A 24,297-nucleotide genomic window follows, 5' to 3' on the forward strand; every position below is an offset into this window, starting at 1 on the left:
AAATTCCCAGAAGAAAGAATTAAAGAGATCTGTGAATTATTTCGTGAATGCAGAGGAGGGCTGCAAATGAGGTGGCCCTGACCATCGCTAAGGGCACAGAAGAGCGGCTGAAGGCACAAGGGACACGGCCGGGGGCGGGGAGCCGGAGCCGCGATCGATCGCGGTGCAGCCCAGAGCAGAGGGCTAGGCAGCTGCGTCACTGCCCCTCCCAGAGGCGGCTACAGCTCGTTGGAAGTGCTGTGTGCAAAGTCCTAAGCCAGAGTTGCTGCTCCCTGGCCAGGCCAGCTGCCCCTCGACGGGCAACTCCAGGCAGGGCCTGAGGTCTCAGCCCTGCCCTGTCTGTAAGCCTCCAAGCACGTAGCTTTGAGCTGTCTGAGGGTAACGCTTTCCCGAGCTAAAATTTCTGACCCCTGACATTGGCCTTGAACAAGATGGAGGCTTTGGAATCTGAGGGTGTGAGTCGCATTGCTGTGGACTATGTGGAAGGCATCCTGCAGCCCACGCCCACTTGTGACTCCTGGGATCAGATCTGGAGCTTCCAAGCCAGGCCTGACGACCTGCTCATCTCTACCTACCCGAAAGCAGGTAGGCGGGAGGGACAAGGGACAGGGGAGATGGGAGGAGGGGCAGGGACAGAAGCAAGCAAGACGCAGCACTGAGGATGTTGAGAAACCCACCGGGGTTTGAGCAGAAAACCATTGAGTGGGCAGCGGGATAGGCCAACACAAATCACAGGGGCGGAGCGGGGGGAACCACACAAAAACCGTTAAAATGACCTACACGTCTTAAGAATTTAATACTCCCCATGAAGACCATGTTGTTTACTTTCCTGCAAGAGAGTAAATCAAACAGTCTGAAATGAAGGGGCCAGACTTGTTGATTTACTTGTTACCAGTGCCCTTACAGCAGAGCCAGACTGGGCACCCCCAGCTGGTGGGGGGGAGTAGGTGAGCGGAGAAGGGGGCTTATGTTCTGCAAGGCTGAACTCATAAGTCCCCCTGCTCAGGGTCCCAGGCCGACTCTCTGCATCTCCACCCTCCCGGTGGTATGTTGTGAACCTGCTTTCTAATTTCAATATAATCAGTTTAACAAAGTTACTGTAGAAACAGGACAAACTTGAGCTCAGCCACTGCGTCATGTAAATTTGGGGGTGAGCTGGGACGAGGAGTTCTCTGCAGCTATTTGTGTGCATCTACAGTTAGACCAAAACACAGTACTCAGCTCATACCCCAACTGCACACACATTTGCTCTTTGCAAAATCAATAACTGTCAATAATTTCTGCTACATTCACTCATGGGCACACACACATACACTCCACCCACCCTTTGACTTTATCTGTATTGATTTGATAAAAGGCTTTGCAGGCAGATGGGGCCTTAGACTCATGTGTCAACTGATTTCAAATCAGCCCTGACTTTCTGATTACTTCTCATGAGTTTGTTCAGAATTAAAATTTTCTCAATGTGAGTTTCTGAAAGTAACCACTGGTGGGGAATCACATCTCACTGCCTTATTTCACTCACAATTCTACTCTATCACCATAATTTCAGTGCAATGCTTAATCGTTCACCTTTTTCCACCTACCAAAAGTGAGCATTAAAGTTTGGTTCATTTAGAGTTTTCATGGGTTAGGGGTTACAATCTAATAACAATAGAAAAGCACTTACCAGCTAATGCAGTATTTAATCAGTCATGAAAACTGTATATGCTAATAAAGGCTGTATTGATAAAAGGGAACAAGAAACAACCTCAGATGATGTAAAAGTTTTCACCTAGATTTTTAGCAGAATATTAAACACTTTGTGACTGAACAGAGATACACGCATTGTAGAATCACTGACCTCTGACCCCAAGGACCAGCTGACTTTGAACCTCCAGCTGCACTGGAACCTGCCCCAATGTTAGTCCTTGGCTATAAATTCAGAGTTGTTGTTTAGTCACTAAGTCATGTCTGACTCTGAAACCCCAGGGACTATAGCCCACTAGGCTCCTTTGTCCATGGAATTCTCCAGGCAAGAATACTGGAATGGGTTGCCATTTCCTACTCCAGGGGATCTTCCCAACCCAGGGATTAAATCCACATCTCCTGCTTGGAAGGCTGATTCTTTGTCACTGAGCCACCTAGGAAGCCGCCAAAATTCATAGTAAACACACAAAACTAGTACAAATGAGTCTAACTTCCTTTGAGTTGATAGCTAAAGAAATATTGGTCCTTTAACCCGTAATGAAGAGTTGGTGCCAGATAATATTAGAGACCAACTCATCTAGGAAATAAAACACCACTGCTATTCAATCTCCTCTTGACATAGACGTGGTCAGACATCTGATTCAACAGGTCTTCAAGGCTGCAAAATAGGTAGTAGCCCCCACACTAGTCAGGATGGGGCCCATATAAGTGACCGAAACTGGAGACGGAAGCCCTCCTCCAGGGGTAGTGGGGGTGCAGCTTCTGGATCGAGCTCTGAGCTTGATCCAGATGTGTGGAGTGGCTTCCACACATCTTGTACCCGGTGGGGCCACCCTCAGACCTCTGTCTCCTTCCTTTAACTCTCAGAAGGTAAATCAGTCTCAGGGTATTCAGAATCTTAGTGGCAAAGGAGCCTAGGAAATGTACTTTCTAGCCTTCAGGGAAAACAGGACAGCGTGAACGCGGAGACTAAGCCCTAATCACTTGTTCATTTAGCCAACACACAACAAAGCCTCCTGGCTTTGCACTTGGGAAACCTCAGGCTGTGCAGTTGGGAAACAGTCTGAAGATCACACAGGGATGACCCCACATCACAGCTGGGAGAGAAAGACTTCCACTCCACCTTTCTAAGGAACAATGCCACCAACTCAGTAGCATCACAATCCTAATGAATGGTTGTGACAGAGAAAAGAAGAACTGTCTATTTATGAATCTTATGTCCACTCCAAACTGGAGTGTTTGCCTAAAAATCCATATTATGATAACACAAGATGTAAACAAACAAGGATGTTTTCTGAATTCCACTATAAAGCAGGCTTCAGTGTTCACACAGCTGCTGTAACGAGTATTTGCTCACATCCTAAGAAATGCAGGAGATAATGTCTGTGCCTCCTATTCTTACCCATGGAACAAGGAACAACGTGGACGCAGGAGATTGTGGACTTGATACAAAACGGGGGTGATGTCAACCAAAGCCAGAGGGCACCCACACATGAGCGATTTCCCTTCATCGAGTGGATAATCCCTTCCCTAGGATCTGGTGAGTACATCACGGCTGCACCTGACCCCAGGTCTAGACGTACTAGCCAGCAGCCCTCTCAGGCTTCCCAGGTGGTTCTGTGGTAAAGAATCCACCTGCAAATGCAGGAGACGTGGGTTCCATCCTTGGGTTGGGAAGATCTCCTAGAGAAGGAAATGGCAACCCACTGCAGTATTCTTGTCTAGAGAATTCCATAGACAGAAGAGCCTGGTGGACATGACTGAGTGACTAAGCACAGCAGCCCTTTCAGAATCCCAGGTGTTCAAACCACCATCAGTGGACTTCAGGACTCTTTTTCACTGTCTGGCTATGGCTATACTTCAGACATTTTCTAACTGAGTTTCTGTTCATACAAAAGTAAGTTAAGGGACTTAACGGTGGTCCAGTGGCTAAGATTCTGAGCTCTCAATGCAAGGGACCTGGGTTCAATCCCTGGTCAGGGAAAATAGAATGCACATGCCACAATTAAGACCTGGTGCAGCCAAATAAATATAAATAAATAATAAAATAAAAATAAATACTAAATTTTAAAAAAATAAAGTAAGTTTTGATTCTCCAATTAGAAATTAAACTCATTCCACAAAGATGAGCCTAGGTAAGATAATTTTATGGTGGAAGGCTTTGAATTTTTTAGGTTCTTATTTATTTGGTTTATTGTATGGTTAAAAGCTGTTCTAGAGACTTTGCTGGTGGCCAGTGGTTAAGATGATGCTCTCACTGCAGGGAGCATGAGTTCAATCCTGGCTGGGGAACTAGAATCCCACAAACTATGTGGCAAAAATAAAAACTGCTCTAGCCAAAAACCCCATTCTCTCATATGAAAGCCACAGAGAGTTACAGGTGGTCTGGAGTGTTCCTAATGTAGTAAAAATGGGGCAGCAAGTTTCTGAAGCAAATGGAGAAAAATAATGGAAAGTTGTTGAAAACTAATTTCACAGGCTTGGAACAAGCGAATGCAATGACCTCACCCCGGATGTTGAAGACACATCTCCCCTTCCACTTGCTGCCACCATCTTTCCTGGAGAAAAACTGTAAGGTAGGGAGCCAAAGGAATGCAGATTTGGCCCCTTAGAAGGAACTCAGACTGGTCTTCAATTTCCTCTTAAAACACGTCACTTGTTAAATTAAAAACAGAAGCAAAAAGTCCACTGGTCACATGTCATCAATACGCAGATTGACATGAATCCTTTCCATCTCCAACAAAAGCCACAGCACAGAAACACAGCATCAGGAACACCCACCTGTGTGGAATACGCCCACCCTCACGTCATTGTCTGCTGTTCTAATCCTGGTTTTGCTTCTCCCCTTCCTCTCTCCACTCCTAGATAATCTATGTAGCCAGGAATCCCAAGGACAACATGGTGTCTTATTACCACTTCCACAGGATGAATAGAAACCTTCCTGCTCCAGGCACCTGGGAAGAATACTTTGAGAGTTTTCTGACTGGGAAAGGTGAGCGCTTGGTTTCCATCCTGTCTCAAAATCCACAAGCAGTCTACAAAAAAGGTGTCAGTTTCTGAGAACAGCAGGGGCTCTGCTGGCTTTCAGTTCAGTTCAGTCACTCAGTTGTATCTGACTCTTAGCAACCCCATGGACTGCCGCACACCAGGCCTCCCTACCTATCACCTACTCCCAGAGTTTACTCAGACTCATGCCCATTGAGTCAGTGATGCCATCCAAACATCTCATCCTCTGTCAGCCCCTTCACTTCCTGCCTTCAATCTTTCCCAGCACTGGGGTCTTTTCAAATGAGTCAGCTCTTCACATCAGTATCAGCCAAAGTATTGGAGTTTCAGCTTCAACATCAGTCCTTCCAATGAATATTCAGGACTGATTTCCCTTGGCTGGCTTTACCATAAAGGAATCACCAGGGTGACCTCCTGCCTCCTCCCTTCAGGATCCTCCTCCCAGGGCTGGGGTGGGGATGGGGGGTGTACTTGTCACTGGGTTTCTGTGACTCACTGCCCTGCTTCTGGTCCCATCCTGCAGTGTGCTGGGGCTCCTGGTTCGACCATGTGAAGGGCTGGTGGCACGCCAAGGACCAGCACCGCATCCTCTACCTCTTCTATGAGGACATGAAGGAGGTGAGGACCAGGCCACCTACCAAGTCCCCACTTGACCATAAATGCTTCAGTTGCAATGCGTGCACCCCATCGGGGACCCTCAGATTGCAGTCGGGCACAGGAGATGCTGTGTTTCGCTGGCTGCCCCATCCACCCATCACAGCACACCTGGCACGTCATGAGTTTCCATATCACAGTCTCACCTGAGCTTCCTAGAACTCTGAGCTGCGGGATACCTTTTCCTTACAGGCAGAGGATGGCAAACATGAGTGATGCTTTTTCTCCCCCCTTGCGGTGTGTATTCTAAAATTCCCATTAGAAGGAAAAAAACTTTCTAGTACATTTTGGGGTTTTTTTATTAGTGTTAGAGGAATGACGGAGTTTCAAGAAACAGTTTAAGAAATTTGGTGCAGTGGGAAACACTATGGATTCTCGAACCCAAGTTCTGGGTTATACACTCCAAGAGATGCTATCAGGACTGAAGGAGGTGGTGTCATGAGAGTTGATGGTAAATGGTCATCTACCCAGCACTTTTGTGACTCCACTGGGTCTGTACAGAATGACAATCTCTGTCCTTGGATTTGTAACTGACAGCCTGATTTTTGAAAGGTACATCACAGACAGAAGCAGGAAACAGGCCACTGTGGCCGGGTCCCCGAAGCCACTGTGACATCTGCTCTCAGCACCAGTTCAGTGCCTCCCCTGGGGGCATTTATCGGACGGGCTGGAGCAGGACTTTTGGACCTGACCCTGCACATACTGCTCCATGGAGCATGTCCCATGCACTCCAGGTCACTGTGTTTCGAGCATCTTACCAACATGACCCAGTTGACATGTTAGAACAAGAACAGTGTAAAGACTCTAGTTAATACAGAGAACCAGAGAAGGAAATGGCAACCTACTCCAGTGTTCTTGCCTGAAGAATCCCAGGAATCGGGGGGCCTGGTGGGCTGCAGTCCATGGGGTCGAAAAGAGTCACTAAGTCGGACTGAAGCGACTTAGCAGCAGCAGCAGCAGCAATACAGAGAACAGTATGAGTCACCACATCTAACTAAGTCATTTCTGAAAAGCTGAACATTTGTGAGATATGATTTTTAAAAATTTTAACTTGTGGCATGTTGCTGATTACTCTTATTAATTCATTTCAATATTCTCTTAAGACTATTATTCATTGATAAACATTATCTTATACCAAGTCTTTTCTTTTGACTCTGCTCGTAGAACCCAAAGCATGCAATTCAGAAGCTGGCAGAATTTATTGGAAAGAGCTTAGATGATAAAGTTCTGGATAAAATTGTTCACCACACTTCATTTAGCGTCATGAAGCAGAACCCGATGGCAAACTACACATCGATTCCGGCTGAATTCATGAACCAGTCGATTTCTCCATTCATTAGAAAAGGTTTTCAGTGTTTCCTTTTGGCCATAATCCTAAAGGAACTGTCCAATATTTCATAGTCTCTGGGGAGTTTCCTTTCTATAGAAAAGAAAAATAAGATTGATAATGAAGGATTCTGGGAAAAGAACAATTTAAGAAACCACAGATGAAATTAACATTCAGCCACAAATGGAAAGTGGGATTTGGTGTCTAGGTCTAACTGCGTATCCTCCTGTTCCCTCTGGAGTTCTGGCTGATAAGGTGAAAAGATACAGAATCAAGTCAGATGGAGCAAAAGATCCACTTTATAGAGAGTTCCAGGCTGTCAGAAAGGGCCATTCTTTCAAAACTACTTTCCAAGTGGCTACTATGTGCCAGGCTCTGTTCTGGGTAATGTTCAGAGCAGTGAACAAAGCACAGGAAAGCTCCAGCCCTCATGGAAGTTATATTATATCTAGCCGTAAAGAAGGAAGCAAATGAAAAAACATGCAGGATAATAGATGACAGTATGGAGAAAAACCAGCCTGGGAAAGGTAACAGGGATTGCAACTGGAGAACTGGGGAGAATCTTCCTTTCTCAAAATGGCACGTGCAGTCCCTCCACTAGCAGGCCCTGCTTGTTCTGCGGGCAACATCATGTCGGCACAGAACTTGCTTTGATGTGCAGGAAGGACACACAAGAGTGGCCCCCAGCCCTGCTGCTCATACAACCTCGCCATCTCCTGACCCACAAACCAGACAGGTGATCCTTCCTCCCTCCTGGAGGAGACCCTGCTGGGCCAGCCAGGGGAATGTCTCCGGGGCAGGGGGTAGAACATACAAGAGCAGGAGAACAGAGAACCGCCCCTCCCAGCACCCCCTCCCCTACACCCCCCAACCCCACTCCCACCACAGTACTGACTCCCTGCCATGACTATTTCAGGGGTCGTCGGGGATTGGAAGAACCACTTCACCGTGGCCCAGAACGAGAGATTTGATGATGATTACAGGAAGAACATGGCTGACACCACTCTAACTCTCCACTTTCGATTCTCTTAAGGAAGGAAAAGCATCAGATTTAATTGGTATAAATGTTGATTGCCCTGACCTCGTGATATTGAATTCAGGTGGAGGAACTAAGTGCTTCTTGTGTCTGCTTTTGTTCACACTAAAAAAAGATGGAGCTAACAGTAGTTGGGGCCAGGTGGAAGGCGGAGACTTGCAACCCTGGCATCCTTACTAATGATCGTGATGCATCAGTTTTCTACAGACCACACGCGTGTGAACACGTTAAATATGCTCTGGTCATCACATAAGAATATACTCAAGTTTTCAGATTCAGTGTTGATTTAAGCAAATTTGTAAAAACAGCACTAAAATGTGTCAATAGTTACTATTTCTTGCAGGTGACTATTTTCCCCTGAAACGTTCTCATTCACTTCAGGCTTCTTCCTTCAGTGCCTCTACCCCTGTCCCTCACCTCTGCCTCTGTACTTCCCTGGACTCCCCTCCCACTCGCAGCCAACCCCTCCCAGACTTGCACCTTGACCCACCTCTCTCTAGCCCCTCCTCAACTGTGTTCTAATCCATCAGCAACACCTGTCAGTGTATTTCCAGGATGTCTTACCTCTGCAGCCACCCTTCTGGTTCAGAAGCCTCTCCCTTGCCTATAAGCTACATAACTTGTTTCTCTGTTCATCATACATCTGCCAAACTTCTTTTCCCACAACAAGACTCATTACATTTCTCTTTAGCTCAGAATCTTTCGATGATTCTGAATGTTTGCTGCCTACAAGGTACATCCCAAGCATTTTTAGCCATCGATTCAAAGGCAGCTACATGGGTGACTTACCTTATGACATGGGTGACTTACCTTCCAAACCGCCTGCCAGCTGGGTTTCGTGCTGCCAAACCCCCTCCTAACTCCAGCAGAGAGCCACCTTGCTGGGCCCAAGCGCGTCTCACAGGCTCCTCCCCTCCCCAACTAGCTTTACTGTCATCCCACCTTCTCCAGACGTTTCCTTTCCTTTCTCCCCACCAGTTTAAATCATACATAGCAAGTTCACTAACCAGCACAGGCCTCCCATCTTCCTGCCAATACTGCAACCTGAAGGACCATCTGCTCTTTGGAAGTCTTTCACACATAATTCTTATGTGATTAAGATTAAAGTGTATCATTAAATCTCTTAGAGGTCTGTATTGTCTCTTTTGTGCTTATTTAAATTTTCATTTGCTCATTTTTTCTCCAAGAGAAGGACGTTGCTAAATACTTCAATGCACACCAAACGGCAAAAACTGAGAACTAAGTAACTGAAATACTCTTATCAGTCAAGGAAATCTATAGCCAACTTCTTATATTCTAAGTACTCCTATACCAGTTATCTTCTAGAGTTTACTGTGTTAGCCACTAGCTGCACGTAGTTACTTAAATTATTTAAAATTTGAAAAGACACCTGTACCCCAGTGTTCATAGCAGCACCATTCACAATAGCCAAGACACAGAAACCTAAATGTCCATTGACAGATGAATGGATAAATAAGATTTGGCATGTGTGTGTGTGTGTGTGTGTGTGTGTGTCTGTGTGTGATGGAATATTACTCAGGCATAAAAATGTGATCTTGTCATTTGTGACAACATGGATGGACCTAGAAGATTAAGTGAAATAAAGACAAAAACCACATTGTTTCACTTACATGTAGAATCTAAAAAACAAACAGACTCATAGGTACAGACTGTAATATACAGCATAGGGAATATAGTCAATAATATTGCAATAATTTTATAAGGTAACATGGTTACTAGACTTATTGTGGTGATCAATCCTCAATGTATATAAATGTCAAATCATTGCACAGAACACCTGAAACTAATACAATATTGTAGGTCAACTACACTTCAATAAAAAAATTAAAAAAAATCTGGTCATTTTCAGTTTATAACCTTGGGTTTACATAAATAAATTGCATTGTTTTCAAAAGAATTACATTTTTAAATGCTTAGACTATTACACTGAAATATTTAAATGAAAATAATAAACACATTTTTTAAAAATTGAAAATAAATTTAAAAGTTGAATATGTAGAGGCAGAAAGCAGAACTGTGGCTACTGGGGACTGGAGGTGGGGTGGGGGGGGGTATAGGAATATGGGTCGAAGGGCATAAAGCTGCAGTTATGCAGGACAAGTAATCTAGAGATCTGGCATCCAGCATGATAACTATAGTTAATAAGACTGTGCTGGGAACTCCCTGGTGGTCCAGGGGTTAGGACTCTGTTTTGCTGCTGTCAGTCTGGGTTCGATCCCTGGTTGGGGAATTAACATCCAGCAACCCTCACTGCACAGCCAAAAAAAAGTACTGAAAACTGGAAATGCTAAGAGAGTACATTTCAGATACTCTCATCATACGTGCAAAATACGTGGAGAAGACGTTAATTAGCTGCGGTAGTAATCACTCTGCTGTGTATACATATATCAAATCATCATGTATACTTTATAAGTAAAGTCAGTGAAAGTTGTCCACTCATCTCTGACTATTTGTGACCCCATGGGCTATAGCCCAACATGCTTCTCTGTCTATGGAATTCTCCAGGCAAGAATACTGGAGTGGGTTGCCATTTCCTACTCCAGGGGATCTTCCCGACTGAGGTGTTGAACTCAGGTGTCCTGCATTGCAGGCAGATTCTCTACCATCTGGGCCACCAGGGAAGCCCTGTACACCATAAAGATACACAATTAAATATATACAATTATTGTTAGAAAGTAAAACTTTTAAATGAAAATGAAACAGATCCTGTTATGTAACATGGCATTACTTTCTCCATAACTCATACCTCTGTTAAATTAACGGTTTCCATGCTTATCGTCTGTCTCTACCACTAGTCCAGCAAGGAGACCTTTGTTGTCTTAGTCACAGTTGTACTTCCCCCAGCAGAGAACTGGGTGCACAGAAGATGCTCTGTTACTGTGCGGACTGAATGAGCCAGGACACAGCATCGGCCTGCACCCCCAACACGCACACACACATTTCACTGTTCCTGTTCTAGCCCAGCCCAAAGTCTGGAACAACTAACTAGGACTACAGGATGACCTCCTTGGTCGCTCAGCCAGTGGGAAGCGCCATGCTGACCTCCTTGCCCCCTCTACTGGGCAGTCTAGCACATGGCTGTTTTCACCTGCTATCCTCGCCCAGAGGAACCACTCTGCCTAGGGACCATGGTGTCTGGAATCTTCCCTTGTGCTTGAATTACCTGTGCCCAGTTTCTTTGCCAGTTATCGGGAAATAGGCAGAGAGGGGCCAACTGTACCTAACAGACCCTGGCCTGGATCACCTGACTCCTCTGTGTCCAAGGGTTCCTGTGTATGTGCTAAGTTGCTTCAGTCATGTCTGACTCCTTGCGACCCCATAGACCATAGCCTGCTAGGCTCCTCTGTCCATGGGATTCTCTAAGTGAGAATATTGGAGTGGGTTGCCATGCCCTCCTCCAGGGGATCTTCCTGACCCAGGGATTGAACCCACATCTCCTTTGTCTCCTGCATTGGCAGGCAGATTCTTTACCACTGGTGCCACCTGGGAAGTCTCAGGCTTCAGATGATGCTTAAAAAAAAACCAAAACACCATATTCTCAAGTAGCAGGAGAAGGTCCTGAGGCCACTGCTTTTCTGACACATTAGAGATGAATCCACCTAAACATACCAGTCCCCTTATTCTGAACCCCACCCAAATTCAATCCTATAATAATAAATCATCTGAAATGAGGAGACCTAAAACTCAACCTGCAATGGGTAAAGAAATGAGACTATAGCCGTGGTTTCTTATAAGTTCTTTCAGCTGGACAAATGTCTCTGTGTCTGGTTTATTCCATGTGAATGGAAACAAGAAGTCTTTAGGGCCTGTGAACAACGCACTCTGAGATATGTGTAGAATTCGATGGGTTAAAGATAATTATCTAAGGGATAGGCATATACTCCTGAGATTGTAATATGATTTTTCAGTCTTCACAGAGGGCCATGAGTAAAGTTCTGCAACCAAGCAAATGTTGCTTGCTTCGAAAAAGTAATAGCATCTGAATCAGGGGAGGAGAGAGAACATGGGAGAAGTGAGGGGACCAGAGATTGGACAGGAAAGGGGACAAGAGAGGGACAAGAGAGGGACAGGAATAGGGACAGCTGAGGGGACAGGAGATGGGACAGGAGACGGATAGGAACGGGGACAGGTGAGGGGACAGCAGACGAGAGAGGAGACAGGATATGGGACAGCTGAGAAGACAGATGAGAGAGAAGAGGGACAGGAATCAGAACAAAAATGGGGACAGGTGAGGGGACAGGAGATGCGACAGGTGAGGGAACACGGCATGAGAACAGGTGATGGGACAGACAACGGACAGGAAAGTGGACAGAAGTTCGGGCAGGAGAAGGGACAGGACATGGGAGAGGAGGACAGGAATGGGAACAAGTGAAGGAAATGTGACTAGGGCAGCCGCCCCTGGCCGAGCTGCACAGTGCCTGACCCTCCCAGGAGAGCCTCAAGCCCCAACACCCTCGCAGAGCACAGGGCCCCGCCCCCGGGTGCGCCCCGCCCCGCCCTGAGGACCGCCCACCCCGCCCCGCCTCCTCGAGGGCGGGCTCGGTGGGGCGGGACGGGGCGGGGCTCGCGGGAAGCCACCTCCCGAGGCGGAAGCGGAAGCGCGAGCGCCGCGGGGCCGTGGCCGTGGAGACGCGGGGGCGGGGCCGGCGGAGAAGCGCGACCTTTAACCCGAAGCGGCGGTCCGTGGGAGGTGCTGGGTGGAAGTGCAGGCTGCCGGCGGCCATGGAGGTAACGCGAGGGGTTGGGGACCGAGGGACCACCTCCCCGTCTGCATGGCCGCCCGTGACCGGCCGGCTTTCGTTGTGTTTTGCAGGAGCCTGTTCACGACGGGGTGGCCTCGCCGGCCGCTCCCGGGACCGGGAAGTCCAAGGTGAAGAGACGTCTGAGAGGCGGGTCCCACCGGGAGGGGACCGCCTGGGGGACAGCTTTCCTCGGGGTCCGGGTCTGAGCGGTCAGGGGTTTCCTCTGAGTTTGCTGGGGGGAAGCCTGGCTTTCCTTGCTGCCCCGGATCAGCGTGCCTCGAGATTCCGCAGTTTCCAAACGTTCAGCGAAACAGTCTGGTTTCTGAGGTCCGAACAGCGACCGGACCAAGCCTAACGGGCGGGTGGGCGGCGTCGGGGGCTCGGTCCTGCCGGCGCCTCCTCAGATGGACACAGATCACCCCCGTGGCATGGGCGGGGGTCGGTCCAGAGATGGGGACTTGCTGCCGAGGTTTCCTGCTACGGCTGAGTTTCAGACAGTCGTCCAAACTGTGTGTTCCCGGAAGCTTCACGGTGACCCGGAGTTAAATACTCCTGTGATCCCAGCTTTACCCATTAGAATACTGAGCCCATAGGCGCTAAGTAACTTTCCCTCATTTTTCATTTAAATCCTAAATGCGCCCTGATTCATCTTGTTGCTGTAATTAGGGCTTAACGTGTTTTCCTGTGGCCAGAGGCGTCTTTCAGCCTTGAATAGGACTAAAGTTTCACACAACTAAGGAACTTTAAGTAGAGTTAGTCCCAGTTCCTTGATTTTGCAGTTAAAGAAATTAAATCAAAGAAAATGTCTTAACCTGTAACAAGGATATTCTGTAGCAAGAGGGTGTGTGCGGTTTTTTTTACATTTCATTGTAGTTGTTTAACTAATAATTACTGAGTTAAACTTGCATTTGATGATATTGAAAAACAAAGGTCTATCTAGTCAAAGCTATGGTTTTTCCAGTAGTCATGTATGGATGTGAGAGTTGGACTGTAAAGAAAGTTGAGTGCCGAAGAATTGATGCTTTTGAACTGTTATTTTGGAGAAGACTTTTGAGAGTCCCTTGGACAGGAGATCCAGCCAGTCCATCTTAAAGGAAATCAGTCCTGAATATTCATTGATAGGAATGATGCTGAAGCTGAAACTCTAATACTTGGCCCCCTAATGCAAAGAACTGACTCATTAGGAAAGACCCTAATGCTAGGAAAGATTGAAAGCAGGAGAAGGGGACAACAGAGGATGAGATGGTTGGATGGCATCACTAACTAAATGGACATGAGTCTGAGTAAATTCTGGGAGTTGGTGATGGACAACAGTCCATGGGGTCAAAAAGAGTCAGACATGACTGATGGACTGAACTGAAGTGAATATTAAAAAATATGGTATTTGGTTGATGTAAATGTTCAGTAGGATTTTTTTTTTAATATTTAGGCAGACTTTATGTTTCTTTTTTGTGGTATAGTAGAAACATGAATTATACTAAGTTGGTAATGTCTCTGCATCTTCCAGCTAGAAGCCTTGACCAAGGAAGATCTTATCAAGTTTGCCAAGAAGCAGATGATGCTAATACAGAAAACAAAATTGAGATGTACAGGTATCAGGTTGAAAATACTCATCTTGACCACAATCTTGTTTAATCATGGTTGCGAATACTAGTTTTTTAACAGTACACTGGCTTGTTTTTTCAATGAATCCAATAATATTAGAGTAGTGGAATCTTACTTAATATTCTAACCACTTGCTTTGATATTTTTTATTATCCCATAAGCCTAAACAGCAGTTATCTTTGGGTTAATAAAAAAGGTCAGGGAGGAGGATTTTAAGAAATAGTGTGTTAAACTTAAGCACATTTTTTTTAACCTCCCGTGGATTGTATATTCTTCTGAGTAAGGCATTTTTTCCTAACATTGGCAGTTGATATGTTAGAGATGTGAAGTTCTGAGCCCAAACAAGTTTTTAAAAAGGCCTTAAATAAAGCAATAAAAGACTTCTTTTCCTGGATTTCTGAAGCATATTTACTGAAGTTGCTTGATTCCCTATTCAGTTTCTATTTCTTTATATTCCACAAAGATTAGGTGTTAGTTTCCTTTTGTAATATGTGTGGGTGAGCTCTTTTCAGTTACTGCCCAGTCTGAAAGCCAAAGTTTTCAAAGGTTGGATCCACTTATGATAAAGAGAGTAATTTATTTGGAAATGTGTAGGCACCAGATCTGGACATGAGTTGATGAAATAGATTAATGTGTACGTTTAATATGAGATTAGTTGTTGCTCTAAGGTTATACAGGAAGAAGTTATTTACAGCTGAAATAATGTCTGAGATTTGCTTCAGAAATGTCAAGATGCATAAGAGAAGAGGGAAAAGAGGAAGTAAAGACAGGTTGGGATAAAATAATATTGCTCATTTAGTATTAAACCAAGATGATGGAGCATAGAGGTTAATCATACTATTCTCTCTAGTTTTTTTAATTTGTAGTTTTCCATGATAAAAACGGAAATGAAATGCTAGGTGAATTTAATGCTTTCTCAAAAATATATGCTGTTTCTTAAAAAAGTATTAACAATTTATAGTGAGGTTTTTTTTAAAGAATGTACTTCTCACTTTAGCCAGTAATTCCTTTTTCATTCCTGAACTAGTATTTTTTTTTTAAATTTTTTCGTAATTGTTTAGAGTTGGAGAAAGAAGTTGAAGAATTGAGGTCAAAGCTGGTTGCTGGAGGAGCTGACATCATTAAGGTAAGGACACATTGTGAGTGTCACTTTGATTTTTGTTTTTCTTAGATGAGGTGCCTGATGATAATTCAGATTTCCTGAGGGCTGTCAGCTGCTCCCACCCAAGGTTACATGCTCCATCTCTCTGGTTGAGTGTGTGGAGAGAGGTGGATGAGCGCTTCTGCCCTTTCTGTCCTCTGCATCCCACTCACTCTGTCCTTAATGCTTGCTGCCTCAGTCTCAGTCCTGCTCTTCCCTTGCCCATGAGGAACCCAGCCCCGAGCAGGACTTTGAGGAGTCTCTCCATTTCCAGGGCTCTTTGTGAAGCACTTCATGTCATCCTTGGGAAGCACACCTGCCTTGATGACCCTGTAACTAGACTCGCTCTCTCTTCTTAGTTCTACATACTCTTGACAGACCACAGAATACTCTTTTTATCTTGTTACTTCCTGTTTAAAAACCTGAGTTGCTTATTCTTACTCACAGGCCCTTATTTTAAAAATAACTTTTAAAATGTATCTGTTCATTTTTGACTGTGCTGGGTCTTTGTTGCTGTTCAGGCTTTCTCTAGCTGTGAACTGGATCTACTCTTTGTTGTGATGTACACAGTTCTCGTTGCAGGGGCTTCTCTTGTTGCAGAGCACGGGTTCTGTAGTGTGTGGACTTCAGTAGTTGCGGCACATGGACTCATGGATCATTGGTTGTGGCCTAGGGGCGTAGTTGCTCCAAAGCATGTGGGACCTTTCTGGATCAGGGATCAAACTTGAGGCCTCTGCATTGGCAGCAGGTTTCTTTACCACTGAGTCACTAGGGATGCCCTCACGTGCCCTTAACGCTAATTAAATGCTTTTCCTTCCCCGACTTGGCCTGGCCGTCTTTAAAGTTTCTTTGCTTCTGAAAGCTCTGCAGTAATTTTTTTTCTTGCTTTTCCATGTTTGTAATTTGAGTCTTGCTGTCTGTCTAGTCTTTGATTATATATTGTCTTATTCTCCCAGCTTGGGAGCGGTGGACAATCGAGGGGCTCCCAGGAAGTTATTTCAAGGAGTCTTTAAATCCCTGTGTACACCTCGTACTGCCGTTTTGTTCTTTATTTAGTCAAAACAGTATATGAATTCTGAATGGTGTGCACAAATAACATTTGGATTTGTAATGTACAGATTGGTTTAAGCATTTCTGAATCATAATGATTTTATTTGATCATTACATATTTTCTTGATTAGTAATAGCCAAGGTTGGCCACAAAATTCATTCCATTTTTTCATAACCGCTTAAAAGCCCGAACAAACTTTGTGGCCAACCTAGTAATTAATTAGGGCTTTCCTGGTGGCTCAGATGGTAAAGAATCCTCTTGCAATACCCGAGACCTGGATTTGATCCCTAGGTTGGGAAGATCCCCTGGAGGAGGGTATGGCAACCCACTCCAATATTCTTGCCTGGAGAATCCCCATGGACAGAAGTACCTGGCAGGCTACAGTCCATGGGGTTGCAAAGAGTCGGACAAGACTGAGTGACTAAGCACAGTAATTAATTAAAGAACATGACTCTAGAGCCAGACTGCCTGATTCCTATCTTGAGACCCTGCTCTGCCACAAGCAGGCTGTGTGACCACAGCTATGTTTCCTAACTTCTCTGTGATTCTTCCACTGGAGACTAGACAGAATAACGAATAATAAGACCTGCTTTCCTAGAGTCAGTACACACAGTACAGAGAGCTGGATCTGTCCCATAAGTACTCAGTGATTTTGTTATTACCGTATATTATTTGTACGAGATACTGTATACATATATGTATGCATATATACATACATGCTCACCCACACACTAAAAAGCACGTTTTTGTATCGGAAAAGAACATTGCAGATGCCATTGTGTCAGTGAACTCTTAGCCCTTAAAATATTTTCCATACACTTACATTGCAGAATATTTAAATATTAAATATGTGTCCCTTGTTTCCTCCTTGTTGATGTATTCTCCTGTTCTGTCAAAACTACTCTTAAAAATGAGGGTAAAAATTTATCTTAAGTTAGCTAAGTGTACCTTTCAGGTTATTAATTTAATACCCTGACCACTCAAGTCTCAGAAAGTAATAGTTCGGTAAAATTAAATCAAGATTGCCTGGTGAAATATCAATCATATCTATATGCAGATGACACCACCCTTATGGCAGAAAGCGAAGAGGAACTGAAAAGCCTCTTGATGAAAGTGAAAGAGGACAGTGAAAAAGTTGGCTTAAAGCTCAACATTCAGAAAACTAAGATCATGGTATCCCATCCCATCACTTCATGACAAATAGATGGGGAAACAGTGATAGACTTTATTTTCTTGGGCTCCAAAATCACTACAGATGGTGACTGCAGCCATGAAATTAAAACACATTTGATCCTTGGAAGAAAAGCTATGATCAACCTAGACGGCATATTAAAAAGCAAAGACATCACTTTTCTAACAAAGGTCTATTTAGTCAAAGCTCGGTTTTTCCAGTAGTCATGTAAGGGTGTGAGAGTTGGGCCATAAAGAAAACAGCGCTGAAGAATTGATGTTTTTGAACTGCGGTGTTGGAGAAAACTCTTGAGAGTCCCTTGGACTGCAAGGAGATCCAACCAGTCAATCCTAAAGGAAATTAGTCCTGAATATTCATTGGAAGGACTGATGCTGAAGTTCCAGTACTCTGGCCATCTGATTCAAAGAACTGACTCCTTAGACCCTGATGCTAGGAACGACTGAAGGCAGGAGGAGGAGGGGACAGCAGCAGATGAGATAATTGGATGGCATCACTGACTCGATGGACATGAGTTTGAGTAAGCTCTGGGAGCTGGTGATGGACAGGGAAGCCTGGCGTGCAGCAGTCCATGAGGTTGTAAAGAGTCAGACACGACTGAGCGACTGAACTGAAAATTAAATGAGAATGAAATCTTTTGATTTCCATTCCTAATGAGAAGATTACACTGGAGAGTGATTGGAGGAGCTTGAGCATCAGTTAATCAGCTGCTTTGAGTTTTCTGTTTTAGAAAAATCACAGATTGCAGTTTTATTCCTTCATTGGGAGAAAGTACACTGGAAAAACATGACTGAATGCAAAGTTTTCTGTTCTTCATAAAAATGTATGGCTTTCTGGGGGCTTCCCAGGTGGTACTAGTGATAAAGAACCCACCTGCCAGTGCCAGAGATACAGGATGCCTGGGTTCAGTCCCTGGGTTAGGAAGATCCCCTGGAGAAGCAAATGGCAACTCACTCCACTACTGTTGCCTGGAGAATTCCATGAACAGAGGAGCCTGACAGGCTACAGTCCATGGGGTCACAAAGAGATAGACACAACTGAGTAATTAAGACTTTAACATTTTTACAAGTTTCAATTATTAAATTTGTGATAGTCATCTTCTAGTACATTGAAATACATCTGAAGTTGTATTGTGAACCTGACATATTTGACTTTTTTTAAAAAAATCCATATTTTCCATGTCAAACTGAGAGGTGTGTGGTATTACAGTGAGCTTATATGCTGCTTCCAAATGCACAGGAAGGGAAAGATTACAAGTTAGGATGTGAGGTTTCTTGTACATATCCCTCTTGTTTTCTTGTTGCTGGAATTTGCATTTCCTGGGAATTACTGTCCACTTTGTGCCTCTGATCTCTAAGGATATTTATAGCTGTTTTCAGATAATGCCCTCTGTATATCTCCTAAAATTATTGTTTTCAGGCTTGCCCTGATAATTTATCAAAAAGTTTACATTGCAATACCATGTAGTGTGAAAAAAAACTAGTTTTAAAACTAAAATTGTTTTAACAAAAATAATGTATGCACATTTAGAAATAGTGCTAACAACTAATAACTATAATACTAAATAGTTGATGGAAATTATGTTTCTAAATAATATATTTATCCTGCTATTCTTTGATTTATTCCTTGATGAGACATTTAGCTATTAACTTCCTGTTATAACTGATGAAAACTTAGCTATCTTTCACAATGATGCCTACTTTCCAAATGGTTAAACAGATCAAATAATCATTTAAATACTTTTTCCTGGACACCTGCCTCCTCAAGCCTTGTGTCCTGTGCTCATTTGGTCTGGTTGTCTCTAGGTCTGCTGTGGTTTTCCTGGAGCCAGCCTTGTGCCATGACCCAGTGAATATCTGTCCTGCTTTCTGCTTCAGCCCTGCACCTCCACCCCACTTGCTGGGTGGAATGTCATTTACTTTTCTGGTTAATCTTCTCGTTCTGTAGACCATGTTCTTCTCCAGGTTCCTAAGAACAGAGGCATAGGAGGAAGATTGTTATCATCTTGTATTGAAAAGTGGCTGTATTCTACTCTCATGTTTATAAATAGTGTTTATAACTTGATATAGAACTCTTAATTTTTTCTACATCTGCTTTGTTTTTATATTTTTGTTTTTCTTTGTTTCACATTCAGAAATTTAGAGGCAGTTCTAGGGTGATAGTTGATTACTGTTGTTTAGGATTTTATCTAGGTTTTAAGGTTTATGATTGACTAAATTCACAGTGAAATGGGTCCATGATTATCTTGTATTGTAAAATCATTGGATATTGTTATCAAGTTATGCCAGTTGTGAGAACAACCTGAGAATTCTTCTTGCTTTTTATTTTCTCTGAAGAAACTCATATGTAATTGGGATAATCTGTTGTTTAAAAACTTGATAGAACTCACCTGCAAAGCTCTCTTTTCCTCCTGTGTCTTTCGTAGACCATTTTCAACCTCTAGTTTAATTTTTAAGTAGTTACAGTATTGATTTGTGTGTGTGTGTGTGTGAGAGTTACATTTTTCTAGGAATTTTAATCTGTACCATTTTACTTTTCAGTATTATTGGCAGGTTAATAATTGATCATAATATTCTTCTTAACTATTTAATCTGTAGTTTATATATGGATAGGTTCCCTTTCTGTTCACTATGTTTGTGACTTCCATCTTCTCTTGATCAGTCTCATAAGAGGTCTGCTTTGTTAGCTTTGTTTTCAAGAAACTGACTCTTGGCTTGTTTGGTTTCCACTTCATTGAGTTCCTCTCTTATTTCATCTCTTCAGTGTATGAACCTTTTCTGGGGGTGGGAGGGACACTGGGGGTTTGCTTGCCCATTGTTCCAAGCACTCCTGATCACGACTGTCAGTCCCAACTAGAACCTACTTCCTGTACCCGCTTCAGTGGTATCTGCTGCCTCCATTCCTGAGCGTTTGGTTTTCTAGTGAGTGTTTGCCAGCTTCTTGTATGTTTCTCCGTGTGAGCCCTCAGGTTCTAGCTTGTTGCTTCTTTCTAATTCACTTCCTCTACCTCCTCCACTGTCAGTTTTTCAGAGTTGTATTGAAATTTCTCATATCTGCATGTCTTTTCTCCTATTCTCTTGGTTCTTGTGTATAGCCTTTTAAATATGCTTACTTTAGCATGGTTTGGAGAGGTGAGGAGATAATTATGGGTAAAGTCAATCCATTGTTTTTAACCTCAAACAAATTGTCCTGTTCCAAAACAGGCCTTGACAGAACGTCTGGATGCTGTTCTTTTGGAAAAAGCAGAGACTGAGCAACACTGTGTTTCTCTGAAGAAGGAAAATATTAAAATGAAGCAAGAGGTTGAGGTAAGGCAGGATTTTTTAAATTTATTTATTTTTATTAACTTATATAATATAGTTGTAAATTTTAGAACCAGGATCTTAAAAAGCATCTCGTTGGACTTCCCTGATGGCTCAGTGGTAAAGAATCTGCCTGCCAGTGCAGGAGACACAAGTTCAATCCCTGACCCGGGAAGATCCCACATGCCACAGAGCAGCTAAGCCAGTGCACCACAACTACTGAGACCACATGCCCTAGAGACTAAGCTGTGCAATAGGAGAAGGCGCTGCAGTGAGAAGCCCCTGCTCACCACAATTAGAGGAGAGCCTGAGTAGCAATGAAGACCCAGCACAGCCAAAGATAAATAAATATAAATAAGACTAAAAAAATACTAAGGGAAAAATAAGCGTCTCATCTTATTTTAAATATAATATTTGCAGATAAGGGAACAGACTGATATTTTAAAAGAAGGATAACTGAAATCACTGAGCTACACGGAGAGATACAGCTAACATTTACCTGTTTATTTTAATGTTTAATCTTTTTAGCTGTAGTATCATTTTTTAATAAAATGGGAAAGATACCTATTTTATGAAATATCTGTTTTATGAGACACTACCAATTTAAATGTTGATTGTCTCACATACTGTACATACTGTTGCTTGCTCACTTCTCAGATACTTGCCTACCATTGGGTCTGTGCTACTTTTCTCCCCAAAACTTTTATCACTCTATTCAGGAGATGTTCATTAAAGCCTGTAACTTAATAGAACTTATGTAATTTATTACCATTTAAAACAAAATTAAACTCAGAGATTTCCTTGCTTTGAGTAAGACATTAGTACTGTTGCTGGATATCATCATAATTATTAAGGTGGTCAGAGCTTCTAAGCAGAATTTTTGGAATCTAAGGATCATATTTCTCTGTGTACACTGCTACTTGTTTCCTCCTTATGAAACTGTGTCTCTTATTTTTCTTAAGGCAGAGGTTTCGTCTTAAATAATTTTTATGTGCTTTTTACGTTTATAGGATTCTGTAACTAAGTTGGAAGATGTGCAGAAAGAGTTGGAACAATCACAAAGAAGCTATGGAAAAGAAATAGAAAATTTGAGAAATGAATTAACAACAGTACATTCCAAATACAGTAATGATAAAGCTGATTGGCAAAAGGAAGTGGAAGAAGCAGCAAAAAAACAATTAGAGCTTTTAGAACAGCTCAGATTTCAGAGTGATTCTGAAGATAATGTTAAAAAGCTGCAAGAAGAGATTCAGAAAATTAAGCTAGTCTCTGAGGATCAAATTTTATGTCTGCAAAAGCAGTTAGAAATTGCCACAAATAAAAAGGATCAAGAAATTACTCACCTCCAAGGAGTGATTGAGGCTAATTGTCAGCAGTACCAAAAAGATATTAATAGTTTGCAGGAAGAACTTGTACAGTTGAAATCTACACACCAAGAAGAGGTGAAAGAATTGATGTGCCAAATTGAAACATCTGCCAAAGAACACGAAGCAGAAGTAAATTATTTGATCCAGCTAAAGGATAACTTAGTCAGAAAGTGTGAGGCAGGTGAGATGAACATTCAGGAGAAGTATAAATGTGAATTAGAAAATGAAGGGAAAGCCTCAGGTGCAGACCAAGAAAATCAGGTGTGCTCTTTGCTCTTACAGGAAGATTCTCTTGTAGAACAAGCAGTGAATGAAAAAGTTAGACACTTAGAAGATGCCCTAAAAGAACTGGAGTCTCAACATAGCATCTTAAAAGACGAGTTAACTTACATGAATAATCTAAAATTAAAACTTGAAATTGACGCCCAACATATAAAGGATGAGTTTTTTCATGAACGGGAAGATTTAGAGTTTAAAATTAATGAATTATTACTAGCTAAAGAAGAACAGGGGTATATAATCGAGAAATTAAAATCTGAGCTAGAAGATGCAAATAAACAGTTTTGCTGCACCATCGAACAACATAACAAGGAAGTACAGAGTCTGAAGAAACAGCATCAAAAAGAAACAGAACTAAATGAGACATTTTTGTCAGATTCAGAAAAAGAAAAGTTAACATTAATGTTTGAAATACAGGGTCTTAAGGAACAGTGTGAAAAACTACAACAAGAAAAGCAAGAAGCAATGTTAAACTACGAGGGTTTACGAGAGATTATGGAAATTTTACAGACAGAGCTGGGGGAATCTGCTGAAAAAATAAGTCAAGAGTTTGAATCAATGAAGCAACAACAAGCATTTAATATTAATGAACTTCAGCAGAAGCTCCAAACTGCATTTAATGAAAAAGATGCTCTCCTTGAAACTGTGAATTGTCTCCAGAGAGAAAATGATAACTTACTGTCACAGCGGGAATGTGTACCAGAACTTGAAAATACCATAAAGAATCTTCAAGAGAAGAATGAACTGTATCTAGTTAGTCTCAGTCAGAGAGATACCATGTTACAAGAATTTGAAGCAAAGATAAGTTCTCTTACTGAAGAAAAATATGATTTCATAAGTAAGATGAAAAGTTCTCATGAAGAGATGGATAATCTTCACAAAAAATGTGAAAGGGAAGAAAGGTTGACTGTAGAACTTAGGGAAAAAGTGGATCAGACTGCCCAGTACAACAGTGAACTAGAACAGAAGGTGAATGAATTAACAGCAGGACTGGAAGAAACTTTAAAAGAAAAGGATGAAAAGAACCAAAAACTGGAAAAACTTACAGCTCAGTTGAAAACTCTCTCCGAAGACCAGGAAGCCATGTCATTGGAAGTGAGGTCTCTTCGTGAAGAAAATAGCAGACTGAGTTTGGAGAAGAACCTGCTGAGCAGGGATCTGGAAGCCCTCCTGTCTCAAAAAGAAGGAGATGTTGCACTTCAGAAGCAGATCTCTGAAGTAGAAGAGGAACTTCGGTTAGCTGTCAGAGAAAGGGATGATTTGAATAAACTTTTGGAAAACCAGCAAGTTCAGAAGTTGTTTGTCAAAGCTCAGTTGTGTGGTTTTCTTGAACAGATGGAGTCAAAGGTTTCACAAGAAAGGGAAGAACAGGATGTTGTAAATATCCTACAAGCCATGGGTGAATCCTTAGATAAAATAAATGAAGAAAAATACAACTTGGCTTTTCAGTATGATGAAAGAAAAGTAGAGTTAGAAAAAAAGATTAAGCTCCTTCAAGAAGAGCATATGGTTCAGTGTGAGGAACTTAGGTCTCTACTAACAGATTATGAGCAAGAGAAAGTTGTCCTAAGGAAAGAGTTAGAAGAAGCCCTCTTGGAAAAGGAGGCCCTGCAGTCTGACCTTCTGGAGATGAAGAATGCCGGTGAACAAACAAGGTTTGAAAATCAGAATCTCCTAATTCAGGTTGAAGAAATGTCTCAAAAATTGTGTAGAGAAAATGAAAACCATCACGAAAAAGAAAAAGATTTTATAAAAGAACTTGAAAACCTAAGGTCATTATTGGAACAGAAAGAATCTGAATTGCAAAATGTGAAAGCAGAGTTAATATCATTAAAGGTAATATTAATGTGAGTTTTATTTAAGTAAATTCTTAGTTCTAGTCACAAGC

At 42.7% G+C, this 24,297-nt stretch overlaps 2 protein-coding genes across 2 annotated transcripts in view; both read left to right on the forward strand.

Moving 5' to 3' along the window:
• The first annotated feature begins 210 nt into the window (after window positions 1-210).
• Window positions 211-8,844, forward strand: LOC101116298 (sulfotransferase 1C4-like). Its single transcript, XM_004005922.5, has 7 exons — window positions 211-585; window positions 3,104-3,229; window positions 4,168-4,265; window positions 4,555-4,681; window positions 5,219-5,313; window positions 6,514-6,694; window positions 7,593-8,844. The coding sequence occupies exons 1-7, from the start codon at window positions 432-434 to the stop codon at window positions 7,706-7,708; spliced, it is 897 nt and encodes a 298-aa protein (XP_004005971.1). The 5' UTR covers window positions 211-431; the 3' UTR covers window positions 7,709-8,844.
• Window positions 8,845-12,398: 3,554 nt separating this feature from the next.
• The window catches only part of GCC2 (GRIP and coiled-coil domain containing 2), a 36,367-nt gene continuing 24,468 nt past the window's right edge, over window positions 12,399-24,297 (forward strand). Inside the window, exons 1-6 of the mRNA XM_027966782.2 lie at window positions 12,399-12,461; window positions 12,547-12,603; window positions 13,983-14,067; window positions 15,142-15,206; window positions 20,665-20,769; window positions 21,774-24,245. Of these exons, the coding sequence (XP_027822583.2) occupies window positions 12,456-12,461; window positions 12,547-12,603; window positions 13,983-14,067; window positions 15,142-15,206; window positions 20,665-20,769; window positions 21,774-24,245 (2,790 nt within the window). The 5' untranslated portion in view covers window positions 12,399-12,455. The remainder of the gene's footprint in view (window positions 12,462-12,546; window positions 12,604-13,982; window positions 14,068-15,141; window positions 15,207-20,664; window positions 20,770-21,773; window positions 24,246-24,297) is intronic.

Source organism: Ovis aries, chromosome 3 (assembly GCF_016772045.2).
Source record: "Ovis aries strain OAR_USU_Benz2616 breed Rambouillet chromosome 3, ARS-UI_Ramb_v3.0, whole genome shotgun sequence".
Lineage (NCBI taxonomy): Eukaryota > Metazoa > Chordata > Mammalia > Artiodactyla > Bovidae > Ovis > Ovis aries.